General features: G+C 53.3%; 1 protein-coding gene across 4 annotated transcripts in view; it reads right to left on the bottom strand.

Moving 5' to 3' along the window:
• POU6F1 (POU class 6 homeobox 1) overlaps positions 1 to 15,095 on the bottom strand; it is a 25,000-nt gene continuing 9,905 nt past the window's right edge. The window contains exons 3-12 of one of the 4 annotated variants that reach the window (XR_001512754.1): positions 15,035 to 15,095; positions 10,177 to 10,298; positions 9,070 to 9,295; positions 8,293 to 8,552; positions 7,502 to 7,630; positions 6,673 to 6,876; positions 4,526 to 4,667; positions 3,598 to 3,766; positions 1,991 to 2,425; positions 1 to 1,144 (exon numbers count right to left, since the gene is read on the bottom strand). The exon at positions 15,035 to 15,095 is cut by the window's right edge and continues 162 nt beyond it. Coding sequence is in view for 3 of the 4 variants with exons in the window: in XM_006757073.2 (XP_006757136.1) it covers positions 2,080 to 2,425; positions 3,598 to 3,766; positions 4,526 to 4,667; positions 6,673 to 6,876; positions 7,502 to 7,630; positions 8,293 to 8,552; positions 9,070 to 9,295; positions 10,177 to 10,298; positions 15,035 to 15,095 (1,659 nt within the window). In the remaining variant the exon portion in view is untranslated. Of the gene's footprint in view, positions 1,145 to 1,189; positions 2,426 to 3,597; positions 3,767 to 4,525; positions 4,668 to 6,672; positions 6,877 to 7,501; positions 7,631 to 8,292; positions 8,553 to 9,069; positions 9,296 to 10,176; positions 10,299 to 15,034 lie in introns of those variants that run through there. The other 3 variants (XM_006757074.2, XM_006757073.2, XM_006757075.2) reach the window with 3 other exon arrangements.

Genomic DNA, 15,095 nt, shown 5'->3' with positions numbered 1-15,095 from the left:
AAAAATGACAACAGGCAACACAGAACAATAGCCATCGGTGTGACCGAATCAAAAGTATACCTACTTTTTTGTCAGATTGGCAAAAAATATATTTCTGGGAGTGCTGCAGTTACAGTGATCCATTTATGTGTGCCATGAGATGAAAAGGGTTGAAAACTGCCGCTCCAATTTATTGACGTGTAAGTCACTGAATCCTTAAACTCCATCCAGTACTTTAACTAGTACTGAAAACGCGTTTACAATACTCCTCCCTTCTTCTCACCGAGACAGGGTGATAACCTTGACCTTGAGTATGGAGCCTCCCCTTGGAGACATTTTTTTTCTTTGGAAACTCGGGGGGGCAGGATGCCCACCAGCTTCCTCCCTCTGGCAGGCCTGTTGGTCCCAATGCAGCAGGACGGGAGTGTGTGAGTGCGTGTGGCAATTTGACACACAACTGTCTTCCCCCTGGCAGGGCTACCAAGAGGGTGGCCCCGCTGGCACTGCAGGGCCTGGGAGGGACCAGCTGCAGGCAGGAAAGGAAACAGCATGCGGGTGAAGGCCAGGCTAGGAGGTGGCTGCCACTGACCAGCAGAGCTGGAGATGTGTTCTTGCGGGCAGTCACTTCCTCAGGGGTACCATGCGAGGTGCAGGGGAAGGCAGCTGCTAGAGACCTGGCTTTGTAAGGACAAGCGTAGTGAAGAGAGGGGGTGGCTGACCCCGTGGCTTGTGGCCCTTTAGGGATGTTCTCTATACAGCAAGGCTGGGCTCATCTACGCAAACCCCTTGGTGCTCTCTTGACTTCCTGGAGTCACAGGCTGAGTTCCAGGGGTTGTCCAGCCACAGTGAGGCTGGGAAACCCAGGAGCTCGGATGAGGTGCCAATCCCCAATGTGCCATAGTTACCCTCTCTAGAGGCAAAACCCCTCCTGTTCCAGGGATATTCTTGGTTCAGCGGAGTACTGGGGAGATTTCCTACACAAACACAGGGTCTAAGACGCGGGATAAAATAAGGTTTCTCATCCAGTACCCAAGGCTTAAAGCGACAGAGAAAATTAGAGTTAAGTCACCGTCCACAAGAGACTTCTCTGGGCTGGGTGCTGGCCTCTCCCCCAGGCCTTGCGGTCTGGCTTATTGTTTCGTTTGCCCCTTCTGAGGAGACCTGTCTTGGGTTGGGGGGGAATGTGTGAGGACAAGAGGGTCAGTATTTCTTTCCTCATTTTCCTCCAAAGTGCCTGCTTACTTGGGAAGGGGATTTTCCAGGCTGCACGTTCTCTGAACTATTTTGGGGGGGAGATGGTCCTGGGCAGAGATTGGATTACAATCTGGAAGAATGGCCTTATTTACTAAGTTCCCGACCTGCCACAGGCCTAAGTCAGCTCCACAACAGCTAGGGCTCACTGCTGTTTCCTTCCAACATGGATTACAAAAGAAAAGGTTCTGCTTTAGTGCAATTTTCCTCCAGAGAGCCAGGGAGGGTGGGAGAGCAGGTGACCGATTCTGGCCCCAGGGCTGTGGACTCTCCTGACTTTGAGGTCAAGGCAGACAGAGTCTGACCTGAGCAGCACATCACACTTTTCAGAATTGTGTCTCTTGAGTCCTTTCAGGGGATAGTGTTGCCTGCAGGCAAAGGGGCGAGGCTGCGGTTCTACCTGACGAGCTGCCATACTGCCACACTACACAGAGGAGCAAAGAAGAGAGGGTGGAAAGAGGAGCCGTCGAAAACAAGAGCTCATGGCCAGTCTTTAGGGGCTGCTGCAGCCCTGCCCCGACGACGGGGATTTTCTGGTTCCCAACCAGAACTCACCCTTCAAAAACCGCGCGAGCAAAGTGCTTCTTTAAGTGACACCACAAATCCCCTCCCTCGGCCTGACCAGCCTGGGGCCTGGCGCTCTCAGTGGGCCCCTGTGCCCTCCCCACCATGTGCAATATGTGGGGGGCAGGAGGGAGGCAGCTGACAGGCATGCACACGGTGGAGTCTAGAGACCCAGGACAAGCACAGCCACAGGTACCAGAATGACGGTGCTGTCACCACCGTGGCTGCAGCCAGGTGCCAAGGGACGAGTACAAAGTGCTGGAACGCAGGGCGGGGGGCCGAGCCCTAAGGGATCTGAAAGACGTTCAGCTTGCTGGTGTTCTTGAGCGTCTGGCGCCGGTTGCAGAACCAGACTCGCACGACCTCCCGGTCGTAATTGAGCTCCTTAGCAATCTCGGTGATCTCCTGGCCAGTGGGCAGGGGGTTCTTCTCGAAGTAAGCGTTGAGAGCCACGATGGCCTGGGGGGTGAAGGAGGTGCGGCGTTTGCGTTTCTTGGAGGGCTCCCCGCCCACAAACTCCATCAGGTTCTGCTGGCCTTCCTGGTTCCGGAGTTCGGCTTCATTCAGCCACTTCTCCAGCACCGGCTTCAGCTTCTGGGCGCTCTTCGGGGTGATGTCCAGCTTCTCGAACCTGTAGGTGACCCAGGCCCAGGAAGGGACAGTGAGAGTGTCTTACTCCCCACACCTGGGTGTGAGTACTCTGCTCCTCACCACCCCCACCAAGACCTCTACGGCTTGGTGAAACCCAGACTTCTCGGACTGTCCTGTATCCCAGGCCATAACAGAGGGACCATCCCATGGCCTCGGTTCAGTAGTGCAGTGATAACAGTATAACTGCTGCCTGGACAACCACTCTAGAACTTTCACCACCAGATAAGTGAGGTCCTTTGAGGTGTTATCTTGAGAGGTCTCCCGCCAGGGCAGGGGACATCATGAGCACTGCCCTCCTCTAGTTACCCTCTCCTAGCAGCATCACTACGTCAGAGCCCGAGGTGACTGCAGACTTCCCAACACAGCAGCGAGTCTAACGTCTCTCTAGTCTGCATATGGAATTGGAAGGCAGATGGAACCTTGTGGCCATACTGAGCCTCATTCTTGTTGGAAACCCGCTACTACCCCTCCTATGATACTGGCACCGGAACCAGCTTAGACACTGCACACAGAAGCCAGCCACACCACGTTAGGGTCATGCCTTATGAAACGGGGAGATGAGAGCATGACAGGGTGATGGTGAGATAGAGTTGAGAGCTAAGCCAGAACTGAAGTTCCCACCTTTGTGACTAATTTCATAAGCTGTACTCCTTTCCCTCTAGGATTCCTAATGGATTAGGGTCTTGGGTTCCCAGAAAAAGACTATCTGCTTGCCCTAATTGGTTTGGCTCAGTGGATAGAGCGTTGGCCTGCAGACTCAAGGGTCCCAGGTTTGATTCCAGTCAAAGGCATGTGCCCGGGTAACAGGCTCGATCCCAAGTAGAGGGCGTGCAGAAGGCAGCCGATCAATGAGTCTCTCTCATCATTGATGTTTCTGTCTCTCCCTCCCTCCCTCTCCCTTCCTCCCTGAAATATATATATAAATATATATAGTGTGTGTGTGAAATATATATGAAGACTATGTGCTCAGGGTTGGAGGATAACATCAGAAGACCTGGTACTACGGGTATTCATATCTTAACCTTAAAGCAGCCTTCCTTATTTGGAAGAAGGCAGGAGCAAGGGAGAATAAAGGGGCAGCAGGCCCTGTGAATTCCTGGCGGCAGCAGGCCCCCGAGCAGGCCCTGACCTGGCCCAGGGAGCCTGACTCACCGGCAGATGGCCGACTGGCTGTAGGCCGGGCCCTCCGTCGCAGTCAGAGCCTGGCCCACCTGGGTCTGTGTGAGGCCCAGAGACAGCCGCCGGATCTTGAAGTTCTTGGCAAACTCCCGGATCTCTTCCAAGTCGATCCCGTCCTCATCCAGACCCGGGTTATGTGGCTCTAGGCCAGAGAAGAGAGCAGGGGTGAGTGCAGAGGACACATGATCATCCCTGCTGACCTAGCCCATTGCCTGGCCTGGTGCAGAGGGATGAGGACACCCGGCAAAAGGCCCACACACCCTTAAGACCCTCATTAACTTTGTCCCCAAGACAGATAACGGAGGAAAGGGCCCTGGGCCAATCTGTCTGGAGGTCGGGGACTTGTTTCAAGTTTGTCAGCTCTAACTGTCGACCCTCCCCATCCCCCCTACTCCAGCCCCCAAGCACTCCTGTTGGCCATCCACATTCCTCAAATACTGGGTAAGAAACACTGGAGAGACAGCCAGTGGGGAAATAGCCTCTACTATCATCATGCCTAGAACCCAGCTTCACAGGAATAAGAGAGCCAGTCTCTGGCATCGAGCACCTGTCCTTCCCCTTTGGCCTCCAGGAAGTTTATCAAGAAGGGCAGCATTCAGCCCTAGCTGGTTTGGCTCAGGGGATAGAGCATCGGCCTGCAAACTGAACGGTCCCGGGTTCCATTCCAGTCAAGGGCACATGCCCGGGTTGTAGATTCAATCCCCAGTAGGGGGCGTGCAGGAGGCAGCCAATCAATGATTCTCTCTCATCATCAATGTTTCTCTCTCTTTCTCCTTCACCCTTCCTCTCTGAAATCAATAAAAAATATGTTAAAAAAAAAAAAGAACAGCATTCAAAGATGTCAGGGGATCCAAATAAATGCCTCTCCCCTTCTCCACAGCCTCCTTCAGGAGCCACTTACTGGACACCAGCTGGCTGACAGTGGGCGTCTCTGAGCAGGTAATTGGGATGGGAGCAGAGGCCGAAGGTTTGGCCGCTGGGCCTGGGCTGGCGATGACCACTGTAGGTGGGGGCACGGCTGGCGTAGGCTGGATGGGCTGCACCTATGAGAAGAGAGCCAACAATCCCCTATTGCCTACCTGCCCAGCTCAGGGGGTCGGAGTCCCTACATGGACCAGAGACGGGGCAAAAATGGTATGACGTCCACACTCTTCCCTGGGCCCCATCAAAAGCAAGACTAGAAACCACTTATTACCACCCCCCATGATAACGCCCTCCGAAGTAAGCACAGCAACACGTTCCACCAAGCGGGGCCGCGGGGCCGCGTGTGACACAGGCAGGTCAGAGGCTCAGGAAGGTCAATACACTTGGTCAAAGCCCCGCCAGTGTCCACCCTGAGAACTGCTCTCAAATGTCTGCCCTCAGAGAAGAAACCTAACCTGCTTTTAGAGCCTCCCAGGCCCAAACATCAAGTAATAGGGAACCGGCAAGCGACATCTGGGACCTCCCTATTAAAAGAATAAGGTATATTTCTTAACTACTGACATGGAAAAAGCTCAGAGTCATGGTGCTAAGTGGAAAAAAAAAAAAAAGCCTCCTCAAAAGTTCAAATTTCTCTAGAATGGGTCCCGTTCCCTGGATTCTACCTCTTGGTAGCTCTCAAGTCCACTGCCTCTTGCTCTCCGAGCCTTAGCCTTAGGGCAGGGTCCTGGTCTCTTGCTAGAACTGTTTAAGCTGCCTCCTAACAGGGGACAAGGACTCAGGTCTCACCACGGTCCAGTTCTTGGCTCCTCTGGCGACAGAGGAAATTTTTTTAACGTACATTTAGTTCGCCATTTCCTTGCTAAAAACCCCTCCATGACCCCTCACTAGCTAATAATAGTGATAACATCATTTTTCAAGTGCTTCCTGTGTAAACTGCCTCTATGTAATCTGTCCTTCAATACTCATAACCTCTGCAGTGGATCCTCTTATAATCTCCATTTTACAGATGAGGCTAAGAGGTTATTCACAAAGCTGAGAAGCAGCACCCCACCTTGGAGGGTCACGGGCCCCAACACCTGGGAACTTGTTAGAAAGAGGAATTCTTGCCCCCCCCCCCAGACCTATGAATACAAAAGTCTGGAGCGGGACTTGGGGACAAGCCCCCCAGGTGGTTCTGACACTCACTCAGGTTTGCAAACCCTGCACACTATACTTCTTGCAGTTTCCTAAAGATAAAATGCTCTCTCGTTCAAGTCATCCCGTTAGATGAGATCAATGTCCCTTCTCCGCGAAGCCTTGTTGAACTCCCCAGTCTGTTGGGAGCTCCCTTCTTTGGGTCCCCTTATCATGCCCCTACCACAGTCTTCGTCAGGCTGCCTGTACTTGTCCCCAGGGCCATGCTCCCTAAGGCTAGGAAGAGCAGCTTATTCATCTCTCTCTTCCGCACCTGGAATATAGCAGGCACTCAAAAACTGCTCCTGACCTAGAAGGAACAAATAAGTGGATAATCAAAGTTACAGAGTGGCCAAACCCGTTTGGCTCAGTGGATAGAGCGTTGGCCTGCGGACTGAAGGGTCCCAGGTTCGATTCTGGTCAAGGGCATGTACCTTGGTTGCTGGCACATCCCCAGTAGGAGATGTGCAGGAGGCAGCTGGTCGATGCTTCTCTCTCATCGATGTTTCTAACTTTCTATCCCTCTCCCTTCCTCTCTGTAAAAACATCAATAAAATATATTTTTTAAAAAAAGTTACAGAGTGGAGGGGGAGAGGGGTGAAGAGGGAGGAGGGAGGGGACGGAGGGAGGGGATGCAGAACTAACCTCCAGAGCATTTCTAGCAGTTTTCTCACCCTGGAGCTGATCAAGGCCGTTTACTTTGACCACCCCTCCCAGGCCTTCTCAGAATGGCACTAGCTTCTGAAGGTACATGGACAAGTTTTTGGTGTGTGTGGGTAGGGGGTCAGCATGGGGGGGGGGTCCCTGGGCAGAGTATAGTGACTCATGTGAGCCTTCTACCCTGGACCTCCCCAGACTTTGAAAATAATCTTGTCCTGCCCGTGGTGGGAAGAGAGGCCGCCCATGCCAGATAGCACCGCCTGCCCCCATTCCCACCCCCAGCCCCTGTACCTCACTCTTAGCAGGGGACTCAGGTGTGCTTGGCTTCCGGACAGCCACCGGTGGAGGCAGGGGGTTGCTGGCCAGGGTTGCAATCACCTGGCCCTGGGCGTTTAACAGCAGCTGGGGAGTCACAGCCTGGACCTGCAGGCTTTGGGCTGGTGCCGGTGCTGCCACGCTAGCTGAGTTCACTACCCACGGAAGTGTTCCGATAACCTGGGAGGAAACAAGGCAGGGACTCTATGTGTGAGGCCAGTGTCCAGCTCCACCTCCAACCCAAACCCCCACACTGGCAGGGGAGGCATTTAGGTGAATCACTTAACCCCTGTGGGCCTCCGTTTCTCCCTCAATAAAGTGAAAAATTCACAGTCTGGGGGCTGCTTCCTTTGTTTTACCTCCAGAGCTGTGAGGGCGCAGGAATGGGCCTGCATGTGGAGTCAGACGGACCTGGGTGTGAATCCCTGCTCTGCCACAGTTTAGCTGTGGCTTATTTTCTCTGAACCTCAGCTTTCGTCCCTGTAAATGGGAATAAAAATCTCTCCCTAATAGATCTGTACTCAAAACAAAGTGAGATGGTGTATGAGAAAGCGCCTAGCACAGGCCACGAAGTAGGTACTCCATAAATGAAGTGGGTGTTCGCCTCTACTAGAGTGGGTGCCTCCAGGGCAAGGCAGTAGCTATGCCCCTGCCTGCTCTCAGGATCAGCAGGGAGCGGCCACACAGGAGATAGGAACAGCAGTCCGATACCCTGTTTGAGTTTCGATGACCCTCAGCCCCAGTCCCAGTGCCCCCGCCAGCTTGTCCACAGCCCCATCCCTCAGCCCTGGCTGTGACCACTTGCCTGTCCCTGAGCATTGGTGAGGATCTGACTGCTGATCCCTGGCATGCTGGGAATGGCATTGGCAATGACCGGAGTTGTCGTGAGGGAGCCCAGGATCTGGGCCTGTCCCCCGAGGGAAGCAGCACTGATCTGTGGGTGGAGGAAGAGCCTTGCTCAGAGACCAAGGGGACAGAAAAAGCCCGAGGCAGAGGGAAGAGGGCTCACAGGCCTTGGGGTGGGGAAGTCGGGATGGGGGGCAGCTAGGAGTGTGGGCTACAGGCCCATGTCTACCAGCTGAATAGTATCCAGCACTAGGGGTGGCGGGGGGTCAACCAGGAAGGGTGGGGTCAAAGCCATGGAAGAGTAACTGGCTAATCTTTCAGGCCAGGCCTGGGAGGGTAGAAGTGCCAGACTGGAGTGGCTGATGTGATTCTAGTCACATCTAACTGCTCCGCTGCCAAGCCAGGGCAGACACTGGCAAGGGGCCGTGAGCCTCTAGCTCCACCTTAGTGACAGCTCACAAGTTTGCAATCCCCAGACATCATCCCACCCTCCAAGGCTGGTCCAGTGGTTCAGGTTCTGGAGAATTTGCCCAGCCCTCTTGGCAGAGGTTGTCTGCTCTTGTCTGGGATGGACAGGCTGGCAGCTGCAAGGAGGAGGCTGCAGAGGGAGCCCGTCTCCGCTGATGTGTTGGAAAAGAGCCGTGTTCAGGGGCCTGGTCCTCCACCTCTTTCCTCCCCGCATCAGTTCCACCCGGGCCCAAGATTCGATCCAGCCCTGATCAGCCCTGGGTGAGGGCAGCAGCAGCTTACGATTCCTGGGCTAAATGCGAAGCTGGCAGGCTGTAGGGTGATCTGTGGGGGGGTGTCCACTGGCTTGGGGGTGGGGGCGGTAGCGGTGGCAGCAGTGGGCTGCGGTAGAATGGCGGGCGTGTTCTGCAGCAGCGGCGGTGGCGGGGTCTGGAACAGCGTCTGGGCCTGTGCTGGTGGCCGGGGCTGGACGGGCGAGGAGGCCTGTACCGGTGGGGCAGCTTGTACGGGTGCCGGCAGAGCGGTGTTCAGCACGGCCGCTGCTATGGAGCAAGGCAGAGACAGAGGTGCTCAAATGCCTAGCCGTAGCCCAGAGCAGCTCCAATCCCAAGGGATCTGGCACAAGAACAGAGGGGGCTGGGGCAGCGGGGAAGGGGGGCAGGCAGCTGTGATTCCCTTGATCCTTGCTGGGGGCAGCGCACGCCCACATCTTTCATCCCCCCTCCCTTGGGCCTGGAGAAGTGCAGGTTCAAAACCAGAAGTTGCATCTTCTTGCAGTCCTTTTCAGGAGGCTGGTCATGGGGTGACTTCTGGCGTGGGGGGGGAGAGGGGCGGTCTCAGACAGTTGGCTGAAGTAAGAGAGGCCGGATGGTGTCCTGGCCTAGAGTCCCGAGGTGCTGCAGCTCTGTGGCTGGGTGCCTGGGACACCGGATCCAGACTCCAGGGCTGTCGCCCTGGGCGGGCTGCGGGTTCTGAGTCCAACATGGCAAGCGCTCGTGCAGGAATGGTAGTGGTGGGTGTTGGGGGGCCTGGTGCAGTCCTGGGGAGAGTTGCCGTTACCTTGGAGACTGGCTAAAGGTGGCTTGAAAATTCCCCCCGTAGGAGAAGCAGCGGTCAGTCCTGGGAGGGCGGCCACGGTTGCTGTAGGAATTGTCCACACGGCCAGCCCCTGCTGACCAGCCACTTGACCTGCAATACTGATGGGGATAAGAAGAGGTTGAGTAACTGCCCCTGCTGGAACCATAACTCCTGTCAGAACTGTGGCTAAGTTTTCCTGAGTCAAGACCTGCAAAAGCAAACAAGATTTCAAAAAGAAAAGAAAAAATAAAAAGAAAAATCAACATCGACAGCGCAAACACTGGGCCTCTCTGACCCAGCTGAGCACAAACAAAGCATTCTGAGGGCAGTGGGGGAAAGGCCGCATGAGGACTGGGGAGAGACAAGCCCTAGCTGGAGGCTCAACCGTGAGTGGGGTGCCCGTCTTCAGAGCAGCAGCCCAAATCGAGGTCAGGACCTGGCCTTGCTCACAGGACAGCAGAGGGTGCGCGGGCCTCTTCCACTGGACCGCTGTCCCCCAGCCCTCCCTGGGCCCTTGCCCACAGGACCAACACCTTGTGGCCAGAAAGCAGGGGGCAAGGGCTAATGGAACCAAGGGGTCAAGGGCTCACAGAAGCTTCTGAGAAGCTCTGATGGAGGCTACCCTTGACAGCTGCCTCAAAAATCTGTGCCTACAGCGGAAGGTCACAGGGAGTTCAGCATGCCTGGAGGACCCTGGAGGCACCCCGCTGTGCTGGGGCTGCCCCCCTGGCTCTAACTGCGGACTGTGAACAATGCATTAACTCTTCCAGGCAGCCACTGGAGGGACGGACAGGGTATCCACTCATTTCGGCATTAAACAGAATGGCCTGTGGCATGAACGCGTTAACGTAACCTCTACTGTCCTGCTGGACCCAAGGAGACGACCCAGCAAAGGCAGATCTGCTCTTCCCAGTGGGCCTGATCTGGGACAGGGGAGAGGCCAGAGGTAGGGGACTCCCTCTCTTAAGTCACAGCCCCGGCCCTGTCCTGCCTCCTGAGTTTCCAGATCCCATAGCCTCTCCGTGGTGGTGGTCCCATGTCTTGCTTCTGCCCACTGCTCTGTGTCCGGCTCCCAGGGGTGGCTCTTACCTGGGGGGCAGCTTGTATAGCCAGCGGCGTCAGGGTCTGCGATGCCTGAGGCTGGCTTGGGGGTTGGCTGAAAGTGGCGACAGCCGGGGCAGGACTCGAAGGGATCCCCGGGAGTGACTTCACTTCATGAGGCATTGAGAGAAAGGACAAAGGATGAGCCTGGTGTGAGCAGAGGGGTCACTGGGCTAGAATGTCCCATCTGCAGCTTGAAGTGGCAACTCTCAGCCTCACACCATTTTCCCGCATAACCCGAGACCAATCACTGGCTTTCCCTGGCCCAGAAGGCAGCTTCCCCAATGCTACCGTTAGTGAGACTAGGAGGCTGGACAGCCCTGTGCCAGACCTAGCATGTGGGCCATCTAAATGTGGGCCCGCATTTAGATGAAGAAAATGCAGGCCTATGCACAGCTAGGTGCCAATCTCTCATTTCCTGGCTCTACAGAACACTGTGACCTATGACGTAATCAGTCGAGGGGTCTGAAAGGAAGAAAGGTGTCTGGGCGGGAAGGAGCTAGATAGCATCAATGGGAGCAGCTGCCCCTGGCTCATCCAGCAACTGGACCGTCGCTCTTTCTGGATGCAGGTGCTGGCTTGGAGAAGGGACAAGGACTCTGCAGAATGAAGTCCTTGAAATGACAGTCCCTGAAAATTGGACATGTCTTTGCCACACTCAGGATCACAATGGTGCTCCAGGCCAGGTAGCTTTTTTTGGTGTTTGCTAATCCTCACCCGAGGATATTTTGCCATTGAATTTTAGAGAGAGTGGGAAGATGGGGGGAGACAGAGAGAGAAACATCGATGTGAGAGAGACACATCGATTGGTTGTCTCCCACATTCGCTCCGACCAGGGCCAGGGATAGAGCCCGCAACCCAGTCACGTGCCCTTGATCAGAATCGAAACCGGGACCCTTCAGTTCGAGGGCCGACGTTCCATCCACTGAGCAAAACCGGCGAGGGCCAGGCCAGGTTGCTTTTCTCTGCTGGTCCCTGAGGTCTGACGTCTGATGAGCAGCTTCAGTGAGTTTCTAAGGGAACTTCCCGTGAACCAAAGCTTTTCTTCCAGGTTACAGCTTCCTCTTGCTACCCTGATTTGTGAGGTATTGGGAATGCCCACCAAGAACTCACACAATGAGGAAAAGGGTTATTATTTCATATACTAGAGGCCCAGTGCACGGATTCATGTACCGGTGGTGTCCCTCAGCCTGGCCTGTGCCCTCTTGCAATCTGGGACCCCTCGGGGGAGGTCAGACTGCCGGTTTTGGCCCAATCCCCGTAGGCAGCCTGTGGGGATCAGGCCAGAACCAGCAGTCTAACCTCCCCTGAGGGGTGTAGCAGTGCTCGAAGCGGTAGGCGGCCAGGGAGGAGCCCAAGCCGGGCCTGGTGCCACACTGCTCCCACTCATCCTGGCCCCACTGCACCTGCCGCGGGCTCATGCCCAGTCCTGATCAGGAGAAGCTCGCACCACCACAGTGGCACTCGCCAGCCGTGAGCCCAGCATCTGGTGTCCATCGCTTACCTGAGCGGCGCTCCCTCTGTGGGAGCGCACTGACCACCAGGGGGCAGCTCTTGCGTTGAGCATCTGCCCCCTGGTGGTTAGTGCGCATCATAGCAACTGGTTGACCGGTCATTTGGTCATTCAACTGGTCGCTTAGGCTTTTATATATATAGATGGCGAGACATCAAAAGGAGTCTAGGTATTGGACGATGGATATGAGACCACATCAATGGCCTCTTAATACTAGCTGGACATGGGTTTACTGAATCAGAATGTCTGGAGTGGAGGCCAGTAACCTCTTCTCTCTCTTTTTCTTACTTTTAATTTTTTATTTTTTAACTACAGTTGGCATTCAATAGTATATTAGTTTCAAGTGTATATCATAGTGATTAGACACTTTTATAGCCTATGAAGTAATCACCCCTAGAGGTCTAGTGCCCCTCTGGCATCATACTCAGTGATGACATTATTATTGACTATATTCCCTATGCTGGACTTTACACCCTGTGACTATGTGCCTACCTGGCAATTTGCACTATTTAATCTCTTTTTTCTTTAAGCTTCCTTGTGATGCAGCACACAGCCAGAGTGGGCACCACGCAGTTAGATAACCTCCCACACCTACATTCCCAGCCCATGCTTTAATCTGGAAAGGCACCGATCTAACTCAGGACTGTGCTGTTCAAAGTGCATAATAAAGAAATTCAGATTGCTTAAGGAATTAAAGAGACAAGCAAGCAGCAACAAAAGCCTTATAAAATACTAAGTGGGGGGAAAAAACACAACTAAATGGAAACACTTAGTATTTCACTCCACTGCAGAGGGGAGATGCATTTCCAACTACTGGAAAAAAAAAATCAGAGAAGAGAAAATTTTACAACATTTTGCTTGACAAATATAATGAATTATAAAAAGGAAAGTGAAAATAGGAATATGATAAACATGAGTGATAAAGCTTACCATCCAAAGAAATGAGATATTCATTTAATTAGAATATATTTCCAAAGTAGGACCAGGAGTTCCAAGAGTGTGCACATATTTAGGCTTTTGCCACTTCCTGCTACACTGCTTTTCAGAAAGACTAAACCAGTTCACAGAAACATCAACCATGTCCCTTGTCTCCACAGCATCACCCAGGTTAGCTTTTATCACTGCTGAGTTTTCTGGCTTAACAGGCATGTAGTACCTTATAGCCAGTTACGTTTTCTCTCATTGATAAGAGTTTGTATTTTTTCATGTGATGACTTCTCCCTATATAAACAATTGATTTCTCTTCCAAAAGAATTTGGGTGGATTATACCTCAAAGGAAAAAAAATTCAAAAGACCAATACAAAGATATTCAAAACAGCACTGGTTATGATAATAAAAAACCAAACAGTTTGGCAATAGTCAAAACCAGAACAGGTTTGTGAATCTGTCAATAAAGGAAAAAGGTATCTGAAATAATATAGTGGTCAGAGCTATGCTACATAGTCTACCCTCGGTGGTCACAACTATAAAACTCTGTCTGTGTGACAAGGACTGGGCAGTAATTTAGACTGCCATAAATCACTAGATTTTTCTCCACCCTGAAAAAGTTTCCTATTACTTTGTTTTTGTTTAATATATTTTTATTGACTTCAGAGAGGAAGGAAGAGGGAGAGAGAGATAGAAACATCAATGATGAGAGAGAATCAATGATTGGCTGCCCCCCAACACCCACACTGGGGATCGAACTTGCGACCTGGGCATATGCTCTGACGGGGATGGAACTGTGAACTCCTGGCTCATAGGTCGACGCCCAAGCGCCGGGCCACGCCGGCCAGTACTTTGTTTTGTTTTAAGAAGAAATGCTTAATATCTAGCAAGGTCACATTAAGACCACAATCCACGCTGGCAGCTTCTTAGGGAGCAGCATCAAAATACCTCCCTTATCTGCTTGACAATGATTCAAATTCCGAGAAAAATTTTATGAAAGGCTTAAGTATACCAACCTCTGCAAGAAGATGCACACTACCGCTGACACCCATGCTCAGGTGCAAATAATTGGCTCAGGATCTATTTCTGAGAGCAGGTTTGGGTAAGGGGCAGATTAAGACACCAGAAGAAATGAGATATGGGATTTCATTAAAAGGATAAAAAGGGAAGTCAGGGTGCTGTGGATAAACCTGGGAAACCTCCCAAGTTTTCTGAAAAGGGGCTCCAACCCCACAATGGAAAGGGATGGGCAGGGTGGCTGAGGCAACGGATGCTTGTCTTCCCCGCCTGCTCTCCAGGGCAGGGGTCACGGGAACACGGGGAATGCCCCATCCTGGGCTCAACACGGAAGCAGAGCATTTCCAGGCCAGGGGGAAAGGGTCATGTCTCTTGTCATTTCTTTATTCAAAAGCAGGGGAAATAAGCCAAGTTACAAGGGTCCCAAGTGAACCTGCGCTCTATTTTGCAGGTAGAGTACAGGACATGAGGTCCTGCAGTTCCCTTGTTAAGGAGTTGCCGTTCCCCGAAGCCTGTCTGTTCTCCTTTGCTGTCTCCTTGGCTCCCCCTCTTAGCCTACACCCACCAGCCCAGATCTCCAATCCAGGGAAGGGAAGATACACAGAAGACAGGGGGAGATGAGGAAACTGGCAAGGGAGGCCTCGGGCTTCCTGCAACAGGAGATGTCTGTTCTGTAAGGTGTTAATGAGGAAAGCCAATGCAATGGTGCCCTGTGGTCAGAGAGCAGTGCCTGGTACCAGACGCAGCCTCTAGAACAGCTCTACTGCAGGGCATTAGGGGAGACAGAGTGGGTGGATCAGCCACATCCATTTCCACGGGGAAGAATCAAGCTCATGCCCTCAAGTCATCTTTGGAGGCCAGCAGAAATCAGTCCACCAGGCTGACTCACACCAGCCCAGCTGGGAGTAAGGAGCTGGCATTCTTCAAGGTCCTACCTAACTACATCCTTAGTCCAAGGTAGGTAAGATGCCCGCCCAGCCCCAGCTTCTGGGGCCTCCAACCTTTTCCATAGCAGGTACTGAGTTAGAAGGGCTGGCGGGATCCTGAAGGTCTAGTGCTCTCTGCACTGGGGCTGAGGGTCTGGTTTGAACTAGGAGTCTCTCTGAGGTTTATACACCCCCGTCAGCGGAGCCCTGCCACTCTCCACCCACCTCACCCCGAAACATCCCAGTTTAGGTCTGGAAGTGACTGGAACCAGAACTAAAGCTCCAGGGACAAGGAGTGCAGAATAGCCCTACACGCTGACCAGGAAGGAGTACAGGCCATGGCCCAAGGCTGTCCAGTGGCCAGGAAGACGACAAGACCCTAAAGCCGCCAAGGCCCCAAGGACTTGTTCTGGCCCCCCGGGAATTACAGACAGGGACCTGGGTGGAGCAATGGCCTCGTACCAGTTGCCTCCGCGGAAGAGTCTGGGTGGTCTGGCCCAGCTTCACCGGCAGGTTCACTGGC

The sequence above is a fragment of the Myotis davidii genome, unplaced genomic scaffold (assembly GCF_000327345.1).
Source record: "Myotis davidii unplaced genomic scaffold, ASM32734v1 scaffold233, whole genome shotgun sequence".
Lineage (NCBI taxonomy): Eukaryota > Metazoa > Chordata > Mammalia > Chiroptera > Vespertilionidae > Myotis > Myotis davidii.
The sequence above is the reverse complement of the archived record's forward strand: the minus strand, read 5'-3'. Positions and strand labels throughout refer to the sequence as shown.